Raw genomic sequence first — 23,686 nt, 5'->3', positions numbered from 1 at the left:
GTGCTCGGGCACTCCTTCATCGTCCTCTCCACTACAGTGCCGCTCGGACTCCTCCTCCTCCTCTCCACTACAGCGGTGCTCGGACATTCCTTCTCCTCTTCCCCTCCTATGGTGCTCCGGTCCTCATCAGGTATTGCTTAGGCCCTCGTCCTCGTCCTCGTCCTCCTCCTTCCAACTACGGTGCTAGAGTTTCCTAGTTTAAAATATTTTTGTCCTTTTGCTAATGCAGTGCAACTAGATGTCATCACGTGCTCAATCTTTGTCCTCATCCTCTCACAAACATCCCCACTTCGATGATGGACGTTATGGAGATACAACCACCTCAGGGGGTCATGCTCAGCGTGCTAGGACAAACACCAAGTGGCCTACAAACAAAATTGCTAACACAGAGATCAACGTCACGGGGCTACTTACAGCCCCACTTATGGTGAAGAACCATTTTCAACGTGTATGTGGCATGATTTCTAGGGAGAGGGTGCCCTTGGTCCTTAAGAAGTGGAATTTCCCTCGGTCAATCAGAGGTAAAGGCACTATTTATGTGCCTTGAGAATTATTTGGAGAAACCATAGAATTTGAGGTACCTTGTGTAGAGGAAAGCTTTGGGAGTGATCAACAAAGCTTGGAGGACATTAAAGAGCCAACTTGTTAGGGAGTACATTGATCGGAATCTGGAGCTGTTTGAGGACTACAAGTTCATATCACAGGAGGATTGGGCTACCTTTGTGGAGATGAAGAGTTTGGAAGAGTTCAAAGCTAAAAGCAGCAAACACAAGGATATTCAGCCTCGTAACAAGCACAACCATATGTTGGGCACATGTGTGTACGAGAGGAAAATCCTTCAATTGCAGAAGGAGGACAAGTAAACTGAGAAGGAAGGATGATCAGAGCCATTTGCTAACATTCCTGAGGGCTGTTCCAGGAATTAGTTGTGAGGTAGGGCAACTGTGGCACCTAGTGGCGAGATCAGCTTCAAGAGCAACGAGACCCAAGAGGTCTTTGAAAAAATCAGAGAGAGGCAGCTAGAAGCTAGCCAAGAGTCTTCATCAGTGTTAGGGAGAAGGACATCCTCTCTACTACCCACGGAAATCCTGAGCATCTAGGTTGGGTGCTTGAGGTGGACATGGTCCATCCCAACTTCATGGTGCTCAAGTTGGAGATCCCACCTAATGATGAGATCTCAAAGTAGCTTCTAGCTGCCTCTCTCTAATTTTTTCAAAGACCTCTTGGGTCTTGTTGCTCTTGAAGCTGATCTCGCCACTAGGTGCCGTGGTTGCCCTACCACACAACTAATTCTTGGCACGGCCCTCAGGAATGTCAAAAAATGGCATCGATCATCCTTCCTTCTTAGCTTTCTCATCCTCCTTCTACCATTGAAGTATTTTCCCCTCGTAAACACATGTGCCCAACATGTGGTTGTGCTTGTTGCAAGCCCGAATATCCTTGTGTCTACTGCTTTCATCTTTGAACTCATATGAACTCTTCATCTCCACAAAGGTAGCCCAATCCTCCTGTGATATGAACTTGTAGTCCTCAAACAGCTCTTGATTCTGATCAATGTACTCCCTAACAAGTTGGCTCTTTAATGTCCTCCAAACCTTGTTGATCACTCCAAAAGCTTTCCTCATCAAAAGGCACCTCAAATTCTGTGGTATCTCCAAATAATTCTCAAGGCACATAAACAGTGCATTTGCCTCTGATTGACCGATGAGCTTCCACTTCTTAAGGACCAAGGGCACCCTCTCCCTAGAAATCATGCAAAAACGGTTGTTCGCCGTAAGGGGGGCTGTAAGTACCCCTGTGACATTTATCTTTGTGACAACAATCTTGTCTGTAGGCCACTTGGTGTTTGTCCTAGCACATTGAGCTCGACCCCCTGATGTGGTTGTATCTCCATGACGTCCGTCATCGGAGTGGAGATGGTTGTGAGAGGATGAGGATGAAGATTGAGCACTTGATGCCATCTAGTTGAAATGCATTAGCGAAAGGATAGAAATAATATGAACACCATCCCTAAGATTAATTACTATGATGTCATCCAGGCATTCACTCAAGGGGTTAAGACTTGGTGTTGTGTTGAATACATCGCTAGAGAGGAGGCCAAAATGGTTAAGGAGCTCATGCAAATTGTCGATAAGTCTGCTATAGCTGAGGATGTGCTCCTCTGCATTAAGGAAAAGACTCAGGACATCAAGCATCCTCAACCCAGGCTCGATGACGATAAGATTCAAAGAAAGCGCAAGAAAAACATCAAGGGAGGTAAGGGCAAGAAAGCTAAATCTGATGAAGTTTTTGCAAATCTTCCCAACATCCGTCCCAACTAGCACTCTGTTCCTTCCCAGGGTAAAAGCTTTACACCAGGCTCTAGTAAACCAGATGGGAATCCGTGGTGCGACTTCCACCAAACTAACAACCACAGCATCTACGAGTGACACCTCTGGAAAACATTGGTCGAAACAAAGGTCAAAAAATGGCTAAGGGAAAGAAGATCCAGGTCATGTCCCAAAGTAGGGACTCCAACTCAGATTGCAGTGAGGATGATATGAACAAAATGTCTTTTTAGCTGGGTGAGAGGACAAGCGACCACATATTCAGTTGTTCCACGTCCTACAAGTCCAAGCGGCAGTACAAGACGATGGCCCAAGAAGTCCTAGATGTTATCCCTAAGGGTCTTCAGGCCGTGAAGTGGTCATATACTAAAATCTCATTCGGCCAAGAAGACTGCCCTGATAACTTTGTACGACTAGGCCACTTCCGATAGTGGTAGAACCGACAATAAACAATTGCAAAGTTACCCAAGTCCTTATCGATGGAGGGAGTTCCCTGAACATCCTCTTCTGTAACGCACTCAAAGAAATGCGGATCTCTTGTCTGCAATCAAGTCGGTTACTCAAAACTTCCATAGTATAGTACTCGGATCTTCGGCCACTCCCATCGGCCAAATATCACTACTCGTTACCTTCGGGAAGCATCACAATTTCTGAACAGAAAAAATTATGTTTGACATGGTTGACTTTGAGACAGTGTACAATGTTATCCTAGGAAGACCTTCTCTCACCAAATCGATGGCCGTGACGTATTACGCTTATCAATGCATGAAGATCCCCAGGCCCGAGGGAGTCATCACCATCCAAGGTTGTCCTAAGGTAGGTTTTCATTGAGACAAGTGAAGTCTCGATATGTTAGTTCAACAACAACCAAGTGAGGAACTCAAAAGCTCAAGGATCAAGATTGATAAGAAACCTCAGTCATAACCACGATCACAATGCCTCGAGACGCAAATCTAAAAACTCTAGGGCTTGTCTTCACAAATAGTCTGGAGTCCATGAAACAGCGCTTATGCTACCCCCGAAATAAGAAGGGCTGCTTCTTATCAACGTAATCTAGTCTGTGTCGTTTAGCTTTAAGATGATGGGTCTACATAGGTCGAGGTTCTTTAGGAATTTTCTTTAAGTTCTAAGTGTAAGTCCTTAGAATACCTTCTCATGATAATAAAAACCATATAGCCTATTAAGTTAATCAATTTTCTTTTTCAGTCTTACTTGTCTTTCTGTGCATCTTCATGCATGACAAAGGGGGTAAGTCGCTTCTCTCATCTTGCACTCCAAATGCGCACCCGGGGTGGCGAAAAGTTTGTCTCGACCCAAGGGCAACATGAGTTCCTTTTACTATTAAAGTTGTTTTTTATTATCTAGACTGCACACCCAGAATTTCTATTTCCGAGTAGATAGTCGGGGGCTTAGTAAGTACTATGCGCTGGAAACCAAAAATAACATATTATGTCTTCTCTGAAAGCATATTCTAACGGGAAGGGAAGGGAAGGGCCATTGCATTATAAACTCAGGGTTGTGAAAAGGCTGCTTGTCACATTCCACGGGTGACTAGGGGCTATGACGCCTCCCACTCAATCGAACCGAAGGTCGATTACAATGAGCGCTCTGACTAGTGACCAATCCATCCTGAACTAATCAAAGGAAGAAGCCAATAAAAGATCACGATATGCAGTCAAAAGAATCCAACACAAAGTACTCCCATCAAGCATGGAGAAAAATTGAAGTTCTTAACTTAAAGTAACAAAATCTACCAAGTTTTCTTATAGACTGCAGGGTAAAAGTAAAAGAACTATGTTGAGGGCAAGAAGTCCATCGCGTCCATGAAGGCTTTGGCTACCCCTGTTGCCTCCTCAACCTTGTCAGCTGATGACTTTTCTGACTCATCCCTGAAACCTTTCAGGAGAATGTTTGTGTTGAACTCCGGTTGAAGGGTCTTCAGCATAGCCACCGCATAGGCGAGTGTTAGCTCTGCACTCTATCAAGACTGGCTCGAGAGGTGTTCAGTGATTGTCTCTAATAACCCACCAAACGGATCGGCAAGCTTGGTAACCTGAACAACGAGACTAGGAGCATCCTCTCTGCCGGTAGCCTCTGTCTAGATCCTAACCCCATCAAGCACTCCTGGAAGATGTGGAGCGCACGGATAAGCTGTTAGCAAGCAGCTGACATTTGGGCCCCTTCCTGGGTGATAGATTCTTGAGCCGTGGAGAGTTCCGCATGGTAATATGTTAGGAAGGCAAAGGTGAATAAGCAGCTTCTCGGGATATTAGAGGCTCACCCTTCATTCGGTCCCCCAACATGGCGTTTGCCTTCTCCTTCTCAGCCATCACCAGAGAGAGCTGATGGTGTAGCTCAGAGTTTTCCTTCTCGACCTTAACAACTCAGGCAGTGGCCTTCTCGACATCACAGCGGGTCTTTCCCAAGTGGTGCAAGGCAAACTTCAAAGAATGACAAGGTAAGTACCAGTCATTTTGCTAATTTGGTTTCTAACCTGCAGATAGGATATTACCCCAAAGAAGGCATTGAACACTGAATCCTGCTGGTGGCCTACTCGCCCTTCAATCATTTCCCCCCAAGATGCATCTAGTTGAATATTGTACTCCTTCCATGGAGGAGCAGTAGCAACCTCAGTGCCGGTTACTTCCGATTCCTGACTGGTAGCCAATAATGTCCAGGGCTTTCCAGGCTTGCTACCATCTCCTTCAGAGAAGGGAGGGGTTGGAGGTTGGGGAAGTCGAGGCTTAGGTACCAGCGGCGATACTCTGACTATCCTGCGGGAGAGATAAATTAAAAATATGCGTTCCATCAAGCATAGGAAATAATTCTCATCATATCTAAGTCATTTCCTAGTCATTGAGGGCTTCATCGGGACCAGAAGAGGCACCAATCTATTGCTCCCTGACGCTAGTTGGGTAAAGGAAGAATCGTCTGACGGACTCATAGGGATTGTTATCGTCCCGCGCTCTTGGGCCGAAGGCTAAAATGTACTCGATATATTAAAGAACTAGCATAGCTGCAAAAGATCGGGGTAAATGATCAACTTACCAAAGTTGAAGCCATTGTCAAAGGTGGCACTAGGTCGATAAGAGTAGAAGAAGCAATTGGCATCAATGTCCTAACATCACATGTCACCGAGTCTACTCCCATGAAGTCATTGCCCTCCAACACCATACCACTATCAAAAGATATGATTTGCAGTGTGCCACTTCCAGTCTCACTCGGACCCTTGCTCCTTGTGATAAAAACATCATTCGATCTACAGCTGGGGCTCCTTTATTCTCGGTCTCTAGGTTAGGACCTCCACGTCCGATAAGCTATCCAAGTCGGTGATAGCTATACTACAAGTACGACTACTCGAAAATAAAAATAAGAATCAAGAAGGTTTTTGTATTACTTACCGCTATGATTATGGCCTAAGCTTCGGGGTCCATCTCTATGATTGGAGTCGGGACGTTCTTGCAGCTAGGAGAGGGGATGGCTTCAAAAAGAACCCTAACCTTCTTGTCGGTAGCCTCCAGTAAATACACTACAAAGAACAAGTAATAGTCAATGAGGATAGATCTTATATATCCCTTACATATGGCTACTCAAGATCGAGAAGTACCTATGTCACCATTTCAGGACTGATCCAATCCAGTTGGAAATTGCCAAGCCTCGATATTCCTCGACTTTAGAGGACTAAGGCGACGCTAGATGAAGTCCTTGGAAACATCTTACGTCATCGGGTTCCACTCCTTTAGGAGCAAGATCTCCCTGATAAGGTTCCGGCGAAGAGTGGTCATCATCAGTTCCTTTGTACAGGTGACCCTTGACAGCAGTGCAAGCCCCAATAAGGAAGTCCCTTCAAACCAGGTTGGCAGTAGAACCACTTCTTGTGCCAACCCGACCAAGAAGACTTGACAACAAAGTCAATGTACTCCACCGACTTGCCTTCTCTAAGCTAGAATCCGGTGCCACCAGTGACCTTGTTCTAAAGCCTCTTCAGGACATAGAAGTACTAAAAGAGGTTGAGGTATGGGCGAAAATCAAGGATTCGCATAGATGCATGAAGATGCTTAGCATGATGATGGAGTTGGGATTGAAGTGGATAAGCTCCATGCCATATAAAGCCTACACCTCAAGGAAGAAGCTTGATGGAGGGAAGCCGAACCCGCAACAGAAGAAGTCGAGGAAGACCACAGAACTGTGGGTGTTCGAGCACAGGATCGTCTGCCCTACCGCAGTGTGCACGGGATTAGTACCCAGGGAGGAACTCGCCATCTCAGCCTCCTTCGCGATCTTTGACTCCTGCAATTCAGGGATTGCACTCGCCATCTCGTCGACGGATGAACTCTCTTTCTTGATTTTCTTCTTGCCCATGGTGGCGGAGAGATTGGGGGTTTTTGGAGCAGGCTTTCTATGGCATGGAAGAATGTGATGAAAAGAAGTTGATGATGGAAGAATGGACGTTGAAGCGGGTATTCCATTGCCTTTATGCAGAGAGGGGGCTCCAGGAAACGGTGGTTCAACTGATGACGTGACATAACTCAAGGCCATGATCTCCCTCTTTATCGTCACATCATGTTTAATGTCCAGCGCATGCGGGGTAGTTGGCGTCGTACCCTAAGGAGTTCGCATCCTCACACTACTACCATAATCATGATACTATGGCAGGAAAATATTCTCATCACTACTCGAAATCTCCACTGCGATGTTTTAGTTTTCAAAGTTCACCAATAACAAACTTTTTTCCTTCCAAAGGGCTAGGCTTGTAAAGAATCTACACGGATGGAACAACTTCTTGAGAACTCTCTTGGGAGCTCAGAGGCGTTCGAAATCCCAAGTAGAAAAACAAAAAACTCGGTTAGATGTTTTACCCTAATTGGGACCCGAGTCCTACTGGATGATATGGTTGGACGAAAAGCTTGTCTTTGCTAGCCATATTCTTGATCCATCGAAGCATCATTTCACATATTGATGGAGGTCTTGACGATGAATAATGGATAGTTACCATATTCGGGTACCCTAGAGTTTTTCGTAATTCTTGAGACATCTTTATCTCTGGGAAAGGGATCCCTGGAAGAAAGAAAACCACCCGTAGGCACCTGAGATGTCCCGTAACCGAGAAGATTTATCTCCAAGAGTAGGAAAGAAGAGTCTGGATGATGTACGACAGCCCCATATATATACGGAGCAAGGGGCCGTGCAGAGGACAAGTCATTAGAAGCCAAAGCATGCGATACAAGCCAACAGAAGCCAAGGAAGATGTTGCCGAGTATATTTAGATCCATCTAGGCTAGTGACACCCCCTTGTAGCAGGCTCAGATCAATACAAGATAAATAGATGTTGGGTTATTATCCTCAAGGAGGCTCGAACCTGTCTAAAAACTCATGTATGTTTCCCTTGTGATACGTACATACTCAAAGCATCCACCAATTCTTCAAAAAATTCATTACATCGGCAGTTTACCAATCGTTGATCTTGTGTGTTCCCCTTATGATTAGTATACTCAAAGCATCTCCCAATTCTTTAACAAGTTTGTTAGATCGGCGGTTTACCAATCGTCGATAGATTTACATGCTAGATTGCTCTAGATTTTTAAAATCGGTATCTGTTCCATGATGAATTTTGAAGGAGTTAGAGTTTTAATTGACTTAGTGAATTTAAGATAATCGATTTTCAGTATACATTATCTAGGTAAGTAAGTTCATCTATATTTTATTTGTACTTAGATTTACTTGCTAGATTGCTCTAGATTTTGAAAATAGGTATGGTGCTTGTTCCATGACGATGAATTTTAAAGGAGGTAGAGCTAGCTCCAATTGACTTGGTGAATTTAACATAATCGATTTTAGGTATACATATTCTAGGTATGAATTTATTTATCATTATATTTTATTTTATTGATAATAATTATTAAATAAATAAATATTTTATATTAATTCACAAGATTTATAAAAATTGATAAAATTGTAGATAGACCAAATATGAATGTACGATGTTGTCTGTAGCGGCCCAAAGTTTTGTAACAGTATGAAAGCTTTTTTGAGTGTTGCCGTAGCGTATAGGTCAAATAATTATGATGAATATATATGTTGCACATGCACTGATTGCAAGAATAAGAAGAAATTTTTAAGTATAGAGTAGATCCATGCATATTTGCTTTGAAGGGGTTTCAAGTCTGGATATACCCATTGGACCAAACATGGTGTAACAACCAAATTCTGAATCTGGAGAGGATAAAAATTATAAAGGAAATAAAATTGCTAGCTAAATAAAACATGTGAATTGTATATATGAGTATATGTATATATAAGTATATATATGTGCATGTACAGGAGGATAGGTTTATAACCTTTCAGATATAAACACATGGATTGTTTGATCATGTAAGATGTACAATGAAGATCATTCGGATCTGCCACAACTTATCTATTTTATGTAAGTATAGAAGTATAGATAAAGATTATATAATAAAAGTAAATGACCCAAGAAAAAAAAAGAAAAAGAGTCTAGAAGTTATGGAAAAAACATTTGGCTGTTGGTAAGCTGGGCCCTAATTACAACGAGAAAATCAACCGTTAATCATACGATCCTGTCGTTTTTACATAAAAGGGAAGAACCCAACTGAATTGATTAATATTGTGATCCTATCAGTTTCTTAATCATGTGATCCTATCAGTCTCTTGGTCTACGATTGCTAGAAAAAGGATCTAGTCTAGAAATTATAAAGGAAATCAATAGTTAATCATGTGGACCTTATCAATTTCTTATAGAAGATTTAAATAATAGGAAAGAACCCAGTTGAATTGATTTGATACTATGTCTTTCTTGTAGAATTGATTTGATACTATGTCCTTCTTGTAGAATATTCAAATGAAAGGAAACAATCCAACCAAATTTATCATAGGCACGTAACTGATCCTAGTGTGCTAATTTAACGTTCATTTTTCCCCTTTTCTAACTATCTATCCATGAGCATAAACTGGTTGCCACCGTGGTGTGGGCAGTGGATTAGCAATTGCACCACTGCAAAGAGAGGATAGGCCAGTCATATTTCAGGTTCAGATAGGTCAGTCATATGAACATATGGCAAAATTCCGGCTTAGTAACAAAAAATTCATGGTGTCGAATATGGTTAGCTCTGCAGCACTTTGGAGTCTTTGGAGACTAAGAAATCTAATGTGTTTTCAACAGGTACAATGGGTGGGGATGCAACAGATATGACTGGCTTATGGTAAATTTGTTGAAGAACTGGAGAGTGCTATGTTCAAAAGCCAATCTACAGGAACTGGTGAAGTATATTGGAGTACTGGAGAAGAAAATGACCGGAATTTATCAGGCTACCGATAGGGTGAACATCAGGAAGACATCGGTTTCAATGGAGCTATCAAGATGTGAACATATTGATCTGGAAGGAGGAGGCCTGAAGAAAGAGATGATGTCATATGAAGAATCAAGTTGGCTCAAGAGATTATGCAGATCAAGTCGGGGGGGGGGGGGGGGCGCAGTAAGGAAGATGATGCTGGGAAGGTGGTATCTTCAGAATGCTAAATCTGTGTAGGGAGGGGAAGAAGGAATCCAACTACAGTAAAAGACTGTAGAAAATGGTGTTTTCAGTTCTGGTAATTGTCAGGAAAAAGGATCGAAGTACGCGAAATCTGGTGCATATGCCTGCAGCCTAGAGTTTGGCGATGATCAAAACAGTAGGTGATCGGTGCCGGTAGGGGTGGAAAATGAATAGCCGATATTCGTATTCGGCTAAATGTAAATGTGGTAAGAAAAATTCATATTTGATTGACAAATGGATACGAATATGGATATATTCAAATTCGTTTCTTAGATATGAATATGGATATATCCGAATCCGTTTTCTCAGAAATGGATATGTATATTGATAATATCCGTATCTAAATATGTAGAAATACTTTTATAGAATATAAATATGAGTAAAATAAAATTTTATTTTTTTATCTTGTTATCTTACTAAATTCTTTCGATCCTCCTTATTATTTTATTATTTGGTACTATACTATATATACTGTAGTAATATATCTAAACTTTTCATCTCCCATCTAACTGTTTAAAATTATCTAAAGTCATAGTATTATATTAAAAATGAGTACTTGCCTTAAGGTAGATGATCAATCTAATGAAAATAAAGTTTCTTATGTTAAATTGCCATCATGCTCGTATCAGATAAATTTATTATTTCACAATTTTTTATTAAAGTTGTAGAATATTCACATATAACTGAATCTAGTACGTATTTAGATGCGGATTCATATTCGAACAATCCGATTCGTATTCGCATTCGAGGATATTCATATTCGTATTAATATTAAAATATAGATAATAATATGAAAAGTGGATTATTTGATTCGTACTCGATCCTTTTTCACCTCCAGGTGCTGGTGCTTGGAAATATGAAAGTATAATATATGTACTCTACTTATAAATGATAGTATAAAAGAATATGGAACAAAAAGAGAAAAGAGAAAGGGAAAACCTTACCTCGGGCTGGAAATCCTCCCTTGGCCCACCCTCTCTCCCTTTCAATCTCCAATTGGGCCAGCTCCCTTCCCCTCAGCCCATTTTCTTTTCTTTGCCGAGCGGCCCGCCACTCTAACCTCTCTCCTCTTCCCTCTTTCACTGGGCCGATCCTGCGCTCCAGGCCGAAGCCCACTCATGCGTCGGCACAGTGTCATCTTCCTCCTCGTGTCGCTCCTGTGCTTGATCCGAAAAATGGCATAGACGCCAAGCCAGACCCCGAGGACACCACGTCAGGGCCAAGTTGGATACGAAGGAGCTTCTAGAAGATGGGAAGGAGACATGAACTCCGCAGGATCAAGGTCTATCCCTAGCTCCTGCGTTTGAATCGGCCGAAATTGGGTTGGAGTGGCTCACGTCGCTGTCGTGCACTGCCTGGACTTCTATCTGACTAGGATAAATAGAAGACCCCGACCGCCCCCAAAGAACCCCATAATCCATCCTGAGCCTTCTCGTCATTTAGATCGAAATCGAGGAGCACGGAGCACCTGTTCTGAGCACTAGCACCATCAACCGAGCCATCCTTCGCCACCGAGTTCAGTTGAGCCACCGGCGATGGCGACGACTCAAACGGGACCGCCTTCGACCACTTGTCATACTGCATCGCACTCAAGAGAGGGGAATACGCAGTACTAGAAAAATAGATAAAGGAGACACTACGATAAAAAGATGGATTATAGTTGTGACCCGTCACTAATAATGACTTATTATTGATGGGTCATTCTACACGAGTAATTAGTGATCGATAAAAACTTGACTCGTTACTAATGACGACTCATCAGTGACGAATCATCCTAGGTCAATCATCGGTGACATGTCAGTAACAGATCTCCTAGACCAATAACAAACTCATCAGTAATGAATCTCCTAGACCAGTCATTAGTAATGGGTTAAATTATAACCCATCACTAATTACAGTATTTAGAAATACTTAGCACAGTTTCAGTTGTAGAATAGTTGTGTCTCGTCACTTATATACTTTATAGTCCTATAAAATATAATTTGACACAACACTAGCCTACTACCATACTCATACCATAATATTCTAGCAAGGGCCACAAACTCCAAGTATTATCGAGTTAGAAGATTCATCTTTCAAATTGAAAGTGTATTAAAAAAAGCAAGTCAAAAGTGTTTGATCTTCAATTTGATGTGTGTTCAGTTTCAAATTAAAAAATATTTCATGAACAACTTCGAAAGTGCTTCGAATTCCTCTAAAAGAAATAAATCTCGAGTTAAAAGTGTTAATTCTCCGTTGGATTTACTTTCATATTTTGCTTGAAGTGAAATATCTTAAATTCAAAGTGAAATATTTTTATCTTTATTTTATTTTTCTCTTATTTTTCTCACTTCAGCAGCACTAGAATAAGAATCATTGTACAATTCTGCTCAAGTTTAATATAAGGGGTGGCGCCTATAGACACAAACACATGTTTCGAAAATAATGCAATAACTTTCTAGGCGAGAACTCAAGCTTCCAGAATGTTTTTGGTCTCCAAACTTTTGTCGAATCCAACGAAGATTGAGGAGAAACAGATGTAACTTTTTCTTTAGATATCCTTAGAGTAAAAAAATATATCGAGTTCGGAATTTGTATGCAATAGTTATGACTATTTTATCGAAGTCAGTCAAATCAACTGATTTGCGTGTCTATTGTACAATGAACATAAATAACGGGTCATAACTATAACCTGTCACTTATGACTTGATAAGTGACAGATCACAATTAGACCCTTCACTTATAACCTTCGGTAAAAAGGTTAAAAGGATATTTATCTGACTCTCTTCAGAATGCACACGAGGGTGAGGTGGTAAGACTGCTACCTGCGAGAGGATAGGTTGCAAGTTCGATTCCCACGGAACACAAAGTATGAAAACTTTGTGAAAAATTGTAAGGGACATGTGGCGAGTGGTGATGGTATTGAGTTGGGTTAGCTCGATTGAAAAAATATTTTTTTGACTTTTTTTTCTCAAAAAGTGCGAATACCGTTCATCACTTATAAGTGACGGATCATAACTGTGACCCGTCACTTATAATTTGTAATAAGTGACGGGCTAGAGTTACAACCTGTCACTTATTAACTTCATTACCGACGGGTCAACTTTTGATCTATCATCAATGATCTAATTGGTGACACGTTCTTCCTCGTCATTTATGACTAATTACCAGTGACGTGTTCAAGATGACGAATATAGGATCTATCACTCATGATGGTTATCACTTATTACTTATGGTATTTTTTTTCACATAGTGACTAGGATAGTGTTGCAGCCAGACCGCAAGTCCCTATTGTCATCGGCCGCTGCGTCATAGGAAGTCACCGCCTTTGTTTTCCTTGCTGAGGTGAGTTCGCGGTAGTTACTCGAGGCTTCTTTGTTACTCGTTGTTGGAATCTAGTCCGTAACCGGTGTTTGGCCGAAGCTAGATGAAGCGGCACCGGACGTCGCCGTCGTCTGGATACCGGTAGCCGGGAAGAGCTAGCTCAGCCGTTTGATCTCATGGTGTGGCTCAGATTAGAAGGGGAGCATACCCCTTCAGCTTGCGAGATCCCAGCTGTTGGATCGTCAGGGAAAGAGCTAGATTTAATGAATGGGTAGCCCTGTCGTCGTCCTGCGTCAGCAGCCCACTCACAGACACATCGGCTCAAAAGCCCTGCTGGCGGACCCGTGGCGGTCATGTGGCACCTAGTAACCGATGGGCCTCTCTCCAGTCAGCATTTAATTTGTTTTTCAATTTATCTTTGAGTGCTGATGTCATAAAACTTTATAATTGCGTAATAATTCATTACATTACAAAAATAAATTTTAAAATAGGATAAAATTTGGAAAATGATTTTCATAATATGTAATAATGTTTTAATAATATTATTTAATCATCTTTAATATTTTAATATAATTTTATAGTTCAAATAAATGCTAATAAATTATAAAAATCCTAGAAAATCTAAAAAAAATCATAAATGCTCTCAAAAGTTCTAAAAAAATCTAACCATATAATTTCATCTATAATTAATCTTTTTATTCTATTTTAATCTTTTGGGAGCCCTAGCTTATGAACTGTAGCTCCGATTTGACTTGTTCTTCCGCCGAAATGTCCAAAAAAGTGTGATCTTGTGTGTGATGATATTTGTTATGTGACATTTGGTTCTTTTTTGTCTTGTTGTTTATTTGTTGCCTTTTTATTTATGTTCGCGAGTAGACGCCAATGTTTCGGAGGAGCTAGAAATTGTGTTCTTAACATCTTGATCCTAATTTTAATATTTTATTTTACAAACATACATGTTAATAATTTATCGGGAATTCCAAGAGTTAGGTTTTACCCTAATTTTCTCTTATTATCCTTGTCACTAGGGTTATAGTTTGGTTATGGGAGGGAAGATGATGCTTATCTTTGCTTTGTGATGGTGATTATGGTAATGGCTCTACGAAATATGATAATGGTCCTATTTCTTCATCGTCACCTTTTGCATTCATCATTAGGCTTCTGTGTCTCTCGCTATCGATTGGTACATTCACTATGATCAATCTTTATTTAATCATGTTTTTCATGTTGAGTAGTACTCTATTGTTTATATTATCAAGTGCATTGGAGAGTTACATTTGTAGTTTGGTTACATACATATCTAGATTGTACTATTGTTGTACCATTATGTTAGTTTATCAGTTCATGTTTATGATTTATTTAGAAATTAAATTAAATCTAAAAGTGTGTATTTATCCAACACAAGATGCAACCTAAAAAGCACGTACTCCGTTATGCTACCCCACACAAGTGGGATGATGTGTGGTTGGACGTGTGTTGATAAGATTTTTCAACACTCCCAGTCTGGTTTTAATCGACTCGGGTGAGAATTTGCCCCTATATACGTGTTAGTCTACCCCCACATTTCACAGTTTATATGAATATCTTGCTCGTGCCAAAAAAGTAAGTTTTTTAATTTTCTTTTGTATCAAAATGAAACAGAAAACCTTGCTGGTCCAATATATTACAAAAAAATCCCTAGCTCAAGTGGATCTTTGAGCATATTGCTTAAACATAGTGGAAACTAGAGCGGGGTTAAGCATCTAGTCATATGGATAATCAAATATACCCAAATGTCATGACATATTGTCTAAACCATAATCCAGTGTTTAGAACAATGATGAAATTAAGTTTACAGGGGAAGGTGAATACATGAAGTTGGAGTAACTACTGGTTGCCCACAAATAGAAAATTTTCATCAAACACACATATTACTCTTTAATATTTTCTGGGAAAAAGGAGCAATGCCTCTAATTGTAAATTCCATAAAATTTTAAATTAAAAGTTCCAAAAAGAGTGATGACATGGAGATATATACACGAATCTCTCTATGCAAACCGTCTATGAGATTAATAATACACTCATTTGAAGTTACTTTATGCACGAATCTTTCTCTATGCAAACCTCTTTCAAGGTAATAACACATCCATTTGAAGTTACTATAACAAGAAATTATACTAATTCGAATCCAGATTATATTCAGATACTAATTAGTAACTAAAAAGATGAGAATTTTGGTTGTCGTGTTATTGAATCAGTCCTAGCACTATTTACTATTGAAAACTTTTGTTTGTAGAGAATTTGCAATAAACAATGGCTAAAATAATTTTCAATAAAAAATATTACTAATTTTGTTTGCCTTATGCAAACTAGATTGGTACCTTAAACTATGCTTAAAATAAATTTTCAATCCAAAATATTACTAACATATTGTGCTTTTGCATAAAAATACATATTCTACTCAAAATTATATAACTGCTAAAATTATTTATAGCCCGTGCGAATGCACAAGCTGACCACTAGTGTTTCCTGGTCACTGAAATATCAAATTACCTAGGAAAACTCGAGTAAATCTTTTGTTGTGTAGGGGGTCGGTCGCTAAAAGCTGCAGATTCCGCCTCTCTAAGAGTGTGTTTGTTTGAGCATGTTCCAGCAGCTTGTACCGCCTTTGGTTACAGGAGCACAAGCCTAAACGAATGCACAGCGGTGACATGGCACACAGTGGTCTGAACCTGCAACTCGAGCCATAGCTTGGGGCAAAGCCCATGGGAGTGCTGCAGTGCTGCAGACACACACACACACAATCGTACGTTATAGTCTGGGGCTGACGGAGCCTAGTGAGCCGGTCGAGTCAGTATCGCAGTGCTCCGGAGTGGAGTTGCAACCAACGCCCTCTTCCTTTTCCAGCGTGCCATGCAAAGCGAGCGCTTCCAAACAAACAAAAGGGTCGGCAAGAGGAAAGAAAGACTGCAGTCGATGACAAAGAAAGGAAGTGGTGGGAAAGATGGTCAGAAATTTGTCCCCTGAGTCGCGCCTACTCTCCTGTTTACGTTGGGAGCCGCACATCTCTTCTCGCTGTCACCGATTGTGGAAAGAACATGTGATTCCAAGCGTGTGGGCTCCAAATAATGCACGTAAAGTAACGATGTGGTTATCAAAATAAAACCCTGTATACTCAATCAAAGTTTGTGCTAATTTGTAGGCAATTTGATGCAAGTGATTATAAGTATATGTATCTATGTAAAAAACTGGAAATATTATATTACGTATTAAGAATTTTAATCATTAAAAATACATCTATGGGACTACTTGGCTAAATATATTGCAACATATTTTTTCCCTCTTCTTCTTAAGGCCTCAGGACTTGGATCATAGCTCGATCCCTGCCACCCGTGGATTGAAATTTTTATATATTTATATTTTTTAACTTCAAAGATTGTAGAAATATATGTCCTTTTCAGAAATATGCAAAAACAGACGCTTCTCGCTCGTTCTGTGGAAGAGAAAACTTATCGCCTGTCCACACTGGACGATAAGGTTAAAATCTTACAAATGTCATGTTCCGATGGTCTTAACCATCAAAACACTATGGATATAGCCATAAAAATTCTCCAAACATTAAAGCATCCTTGGAACACTGTATTTCTATGTTTTTTAAACTTATACCCAAGTGGATGGGTGGTTTTTAAACTTATTGCCCAGTGGATGAGCGATAAGTATTTCTCACCTACTAAACCGGTAAAAAGCACCTATTTTTATAAATTTTTGAAATAAGTGTATATTTCTGCAATTTTTTAAATTAAAAGTATGGGTGGAAACAATCTCCTACCTGGCCCAGAAGTGCATTTGGCTGTGGGAATACTGGCCCAAACGCCGCCGACCCACGTGGGAGAAAAGAATCATCGGTTCAGGTTGGGAATAGAAGATGCCCAAACTCTCTCATGCTGCTAGGCCTCGGAATCGGTTTCTCTTCAGTAACTGCAAAGGGCAGTAGGGTCCGCGACCCACGCGGCAGTGACCCTACTGCCCTTTGCAGTTACTGCAGGCGAGTCCTGTCGCTAGGCCTCGTCGATCCGCAGCCATCCACCGTACTCTGGCCGCCGTCCTCGACTCCAACAGAGGTTTGTGATGAGCCTCTCCTTCCTCCTCAATTGCTCCACCCTTTGTTCATCCTCCTCTACTATTCTTTTTCTAGTATTTGGGTTTGGATTTGAGCGATTCCTTCTCACAAATCGTTTGACATCTGCGAACGTGCCTTCGGCATGGTGGTAAGGCCAGAGGATTGAGCCGAGCCCACCCGGGCTTCAAGTCCAGGTGACGCACGGGAGGATCTGATTTATTTCGGATTTCTTCAGTTTCTCCAGCGTGACGCTACAGAAGGGATTACGATGTGCTCGTCGTCTACGGGATTCTCGTTGAGTCCTGGTGATCTTTGGATGGACGCTTTCTTCTAGCTGTGTGTAGTTGTAGGGCTAGCATGTGCATGCATTAGGTGTGTGGAGTGAGTGCGTGTGTGGGAAGTGAGTGCGCGCGTTCATGTTCAAATACTACAGCTGTTTTCAGTGGTGAAGAGTCAAAAAAAAAAAAAATCCTCTGACATCTGCACCTTTGCTACTAGTTTGGGCATCTGGGTGAGCTACATCAGATATACTTTCACCGCAACTCCACCTTTCTGCCTCCATTGCTGTTGCTTTGTTTTTCTAGGAATTCTTTTCTTCTTCGTGTTATTTTCTTTTTTTCGATTTTTTTACCACTGCTGAATAGTTTTGTTAATATTTTTCAAGTTTCCTGAACTGGTTTTGGAATGGTCCGACACTTTCGTTTCAGAATCTCATGGTGTCTTTTAATTAATTTATTTATTTTTGGAGTGGGAGTCTTTTCAGTTTTGATCGAAACATGATCAGGTGGTGGGAGACTGGGAGGAAATCTACCCAATCCCCATGTGGTTTGATTTAATTTTCCAAAGGTTTATTTAGCATATATGCCAAACGAACCTAAATTCGTACAGGAAGGACACACTACAGGCACTCGGGTGCGTCCTAGACAAATCTGAATCAGAAATTAAGAGGGGACAAAGCCTTATTGAGCCCTGGATCACCGGTGAGTTAATTCCCAAAGGAAGAAAGAAGAAATTGAGAGATTTCAAAAAAATTGAATCCCCTTGAAAGAATTTCAACTTCAGGACAAAGGAGTAGGCCTCTAAAATTTCTATGAGATTTCTAAGGAATGCCTTGTTCCATAAATTTTTTAGAGGAATTGTAACATGAGATCACCTCATGTAAAAACTCCCATGTGGTCTTCAGTCTCTTCAAATTCCTGCAATTTTTCATGTATTCCATGTGTTGAAGTATATTGCCCACCATCCCTCAAACAGCTTAAGCTTTCGGGTGAGTTGGTTGGTGCATGAAACTCTACACCATCTAAACCGTTCATTAATGCAATTTTATTGTGATTGTAATCCTCTAGTTTACACTTGCAATTTACCGAATTCTTATGTTTATCTTGTTATGGAGTATTTCAAATCATGCGTTCAAAGAGGCTATTACATTTGGAGCCAAATAGTACTTCCTAGAGTAAATACTACGATTAATACAGTGCCAACTGCTAAGAATACAAATTCAGTGTTCACTGCTAAGAAAAGTACTACCGCCTGCTATGATACAATGCTAATGAGTCAACAGTAATTTTACATAGAAATCATTACTACAGCCCGAACAAAAATCGGATGCCAATGAGCTCAGCCCACATGGATCCTATTGGGTAGGACTGAACCCATGAGTTCAGACCGCTACCACCACCATCATGCCTCCCCTCCCCACCTTCCCGCCAATTTTGAACTTTGAATGCTGCAAGCAGCAACGACCAGAGACAGCCTTCTCCTCCGGAAGCTCCATCTCCCTCTGGCCCTACCATACCGCCATGGTGCCATCTCTCTGTGATCGAAGTCGCAGCCTAACAATGGCTGTCGAGGCTGTCAGTCACATCGCCGCTGCCTTCACCATCGTTTGTCAAGTCGCTCGGAACAGGCTCCTCTTTGGTGCTACCACCACCGTCCTCGTCGTCAGCACATAGGTTCAGATCAAGGCCGTCACTGCCCCTCCAGCGCTTGGATTCGGTCGGAAGCTGGGCCCTCTCGGTCTTTCTCTTGAGATCACCGAACGGCAGCTCACCGAGCCACGGCCGCGGAACGCTCTTCATGTCATTGGATCTAACCATCGTACCTGGCTCTTGCGCCGCTGGCTTGTCGTCCAGGTCCTCGCTCCAGTGGCGGTCGACCTCGTCGGGTCTCCCCGCGGAGTCTGGGAATAAGAGGAGGCTGAGCGTGGTCTTCACATCCTGGTGCTTGATCTTGCTTGTGGTCGGCTTGTTGCATTGCAAGTGAACCCTCTGGCACATTCTGCTCCATTCCATCTTCAACTCCATTAGATCATCCTGCATTAAACAACGCCTTGAATATGACATTGTTCACATGACCAGATTCTTCTTGATTTTGCAGGCGAAGGTGCTAGTATTTTCTGTTTACCTTGTGTGATGTTTGGGGTTCATCCGCCTGCGTCCAACCTGGGAAATAGGTCAGGGCAAGATTGGTGCCTTCTGCCTTTGCTCTCACTGCTGATGCTTCGTTATCGTAGTTCCTGGCGCATTCAGCACACAATGCCGGCACAACGTCCTCTTCTTTGGTTGCCAAATCCAGCAGCGGACTCTGAGCAAGTTTGATGATCTTGCGGTCTTCCGCGCTGCTATACATGCAACACAAGAACAATAAATGCAAATAAGCTTCAATGCTGGATATAATTGTTTCACAAGGATAACAAGTAACAAGTCTGCTAGTAGGGCACAGATTTCTGCTATAACTATCATATATGTTTGTTGTCCTATTATCCAAGGAAAAGAGGTAACATATGGACATGCAGAAAAAGTGTCAGAAATGAATATATCCTAATCAGTTTGTATTGCAGAAAGGAGAATCAACAAAGAAGCTGACCCTGAGCAAATAAAATTATCATTTTCCCCCAAATATAAACATTTGCCTTTTGTCTTTCTGGTTTCTGTTGGTTCTAGATCAAAGAGTGTTATTTCAGCACTCAAATCAAGCAGGGTGGGTATCCATATCAAAGTTTCCTCTCTAATGAAAGACCAATTATCTGGGATTTCTAGTTTCAAATACCTAGCACAGCATGCAGGCAGCTTCCAAACAGAGCAAACCAAACCAAAAGCAGAGCAGAGCAGGGCAGGACAGCAACACATCAGTAACAGCAAAGTGAAACAAAACAAAGCATACGAAAGGAGGACAGTACTACGGTCTACGGGAGCAGCAGCACTGCCACCAAGTTTAACGCTTTGTCACCTTGCGGCGCGAGGACCGAGTGCCAGACCGAGGCCGAATCCTGCGCCGGCGCCGGCGGGGACGGCCACCGGCTGTAGCACCCACGTCGCCTCCAGCGCCCGCCGCTGCTGGCACCGCATGTAGGTCCCGTAGCTCGCGGCCGCCACGAGCCAGGCTCGCCCGCGCGCTGCGGCGCGTTGCTCGCCCAGCATGCGCGCGAGTTCGGTGGCCAAGTGCTCAGCGGGGCTGAAGAACCCTGCTGCCTGGACGCGGGCGTCGTCGTCCACGGCCCAGCGCATGTCGCCGACGTAGATGACCAGGCCGGCCTTGGCACTGGTTCCGGCGGTGACGCTGCGGCGTAGGTCGGCCACCCACGCGTCCACGTCGGCGCGGGTCATGAGCCGGACGTGGACGTGGGAGAGGTGGAGCCGGAGGACGTGCGTGCCGCGCAGCTCTTCCGGGACGTCGCCTCTCTCCAGCCGCGTCATCAGCTCGGCGACCGACGCTTCGGCGACGGACACGGAGTCGCCGACGGCGACGGGGTTGGTTCGTTTCCCCTGCTTCCGCATCATGACCTCCAAGATCGCCGTCACGTCATCCTCCTTGCATGGCGACTCGGCTTCAGGCTGGTTCAAGAACTGCGCCGCCGGCCACGACGCGCCGCAGCCACCGGAGTGCTCAGGGAAGGCACTGTAAGGCTCCGGGAAGAACTGAGACGGAACCGCCGCGGCTGGAGTAGTGGAGGACGATGATGTAGGGGTGAGGGAACCGTGGTGGTGGCCGAGGCCGAGCAGCAATGCGCTCTCCTCCTCAAGTTTGGTCTTGACGGCGGCGCTGGAGAAGCCGGCCTCCCGCATCACCCGGCTTACGCTGGGGTCATCGAGGATGGAGACGATGAGCTGATCCAGCTCCACCTTGACCGTGAGAAGAGGTTGTTGCTGCACGCTCTGCTGCTGCTGCTGCTGCAGCGGCGGCTGACTCTGCACCTCGACGCAGCCGCGCCGCTGGTTCGCCTGCGCGCGCTTGAGCGCGGCAACGAGCGCATTGGACAGCGTCGGGTTGGGCTGGACGAGCGACGCCGCGAAGGACGTCGAAGAGACACCTGAGCTAGCCGAAGACGACGACGAGAGCGGTGAGCCCACAGCATTAATCGTGGGGAGCCGGTTGAGCGCGACATTGAAGCAGAGCTCCAGCGCCCGGCACTGCACCGGGTGCGACACGGCCGCAAGCGAGCAGCCGCCTCCGGCGCCAGGGTGGGCATTGGCGCAGGCGCGCCTCAGGAGGCCGTACGAGCAGGAGGAGGACGGCGTGAAGGGGGCGGCCCGGGACGCGGCGAAGAAGGTGAAGAGCGGGGATGAAGGCTCGAAGGAGCTGAGCAGCGTGAAGGCGACGTGCAGCGGCGTGACCTGCGCGTGGCCGCGGTGGCGCGCCAGCCGCAGCGACTGCTTGAGCACCGCGCCCGCCTCGGCGGTGAGCGACTGGTGCACCGTGTAGCCCCCCGTCCGCATCACTCACTTGCCGTACTGGTGCACAAATCACCTCAACGCAATGCACCGTGGCAACAACCTCACACTAGTCACTCCTCACCAGCTAATATTACCAGTCTTCTTGCTGTGAAGTGTGTGTAGGAGTGGTGTTCTTATTGCGGGACACTGGGGCGCTACCTGTGTTTGTTTATTACGAGTGTTGTCTCGCTGTTTCTTTGTGGACGCTTTAGCTTTCTGTGGGGTTTTTTAGCTCCAAAGTAGCTCTCTCTCTCTCTCTCTCGTTCTTTTTCATCTCTCTGATGTCATCTGTCTCTCTCTCTGTAGCGAGAGAGAGAAGGGGTAAGATTTGTAAATTTGTCTCCTTTTCACATTGTGGGTGTGGGGTTGGGCGCAGGCTTTGCTCCCCGAGTAACAACAACCCTTTCAGTTTTTCTGCAGCCAGTGCTACGCGTTCTTTTGTCCCTTTGTGTTTCTGTTTCTACTGATCTTTCCTTTTCCACCCTACAAGCTAAAGCTAATGCATGGCCTTTGTCTGTAATCTCTCTTTGCTAATGAGCCAAGGAAGTCACGGGCGCCATGGATGGACGCGCGAGCTCCGCTCCACGAGGAAATTCCATTCCATGGGCACGTCGTTATACGACGGCAGACATGCCATCTTTTTCTTCGAACTGCGTGCGCCGGGCGATCGATCGTCCCTACGAACAGAGGGACCTGGAGCCCGGTCTGCCTGGCGGAATTCGAGGTGGTTTGGTTTGCATGAGATGGGTTAGCGCAAAGCGGGCTTTCGCGGCTGCCTTTTCCTCGGAGTCCGGGGCGCTGATCCTTCGCTATCTCTTTCTGTCACCGGCTTTGACTGACCGCGTGCCCGCCGGGTTTCATGTGTGCAAGGGAATTAACTGGACTCTCAACTGGATATTATGGCACTGCCGAAAGATCCTACTTCTAGCTAGGTATTGAGGAGGAGCGTGTGAATTTGCCCTAGTAGTTAGTAGTCAGGGAGAGGACATGCGAAGGAGCCAAAAGAGGGAGAGAACGAAGATACAAGTGAACTTAGAACGATTGGTTCTTGTGTGTACCAGGCTTGATAGTCCATGGAGCTTGTATGATGCCTGAACATTGGTGACAAGACGAGCTCCATGCCGGAGTTCATGGCGCCACAGGACGTACAGCCGAGGCTGAATGAGGTTGACATTAATGTGGTACAAGAGCCAAGCTATCATATCATGTAAAGGAACAAATAGAGGAAAAACATATATATTGGATCAAATCCTTGCAAGCAATTATGAAGGGGCTTGAAGTCCAGCCTTTTGCTGGATCACGTACATGGATTTTTTTTTTTCTGATTTGGTAGGAAATAGGTGCCTATTTGGAAAAATTATAAAAATAGCTACTGACACCCTTTCAGAGAGTGAGAAATAAATCTTGCCCATCAAGAGGGAGACAAATAAGGACGATAAATATCATCACTCAACCAGAGGATGAGGAGAGTCCACTTTACACCGCCACAACCGAAGTCAAGAAATGGATCGCCCATTGAGAGGACGAGATTTATAAATATCTCCCTCCTAAGTAGGTGAGAGGAGAAAGCTATGCTCCTGGTGGGCCTAACAAATACCCCTTCGCTAGCCAATCAGGAAGCGCCATGTGTCACTTCATATTCCCAGTCAGCCCTTGCCACATAAGCAAACTGAGTCAGTCGGCCACATCAAC

General features: G+C 43.6%; 1 protein-coding gene across 1 annotated transcript; it reads right to left on the bottom strand.

Moving 5' to 3' along the window:
* Nucleotides 1–18,677: 18,677 nt before the first annotated feature.
* LOC133917500 (protein SMAX1-LIKE 5-like) lies at nt 18,678–22,122 on the bottom strand. Its single transcript, XM_062361390.1, has 2 exons — nt 19,686–22,122; nt 18,678–19,594 (listed from the first exon to the last, which is right to left on the bottom strand). The coding sequence occupies exon 1, from the start codon at nt 21,995–21,997 to the stop codon at nt 20,507–20,509; it is 1,491 nt and encodes a 496-aa protein (XP_062217374.1). The 5' UTR covers nt 21,998–22,122; the 3' UTR covers nt 18,678–19,594; nt 19,686–20,506.
* Nucleotides 22,123–23,686: the final 1,564 nt, after the last annotated feature.

Source organism: Phragmites australis, chromosome 5 (genome assembly GCF_958298935.1).
Source record: "Phragmites australis chromosome 5, lpPhrAust1.1, whole genome shotgun sequence".
NCBI lineage: Eukaryota > Viridiplantae > Streptophyta > Magnoliopsida > Poales > Poaceae > Phragmites > Phragmites australis.
This window is presented reverse-complemented; position numbering and strand designations above follow the sequence as displayed.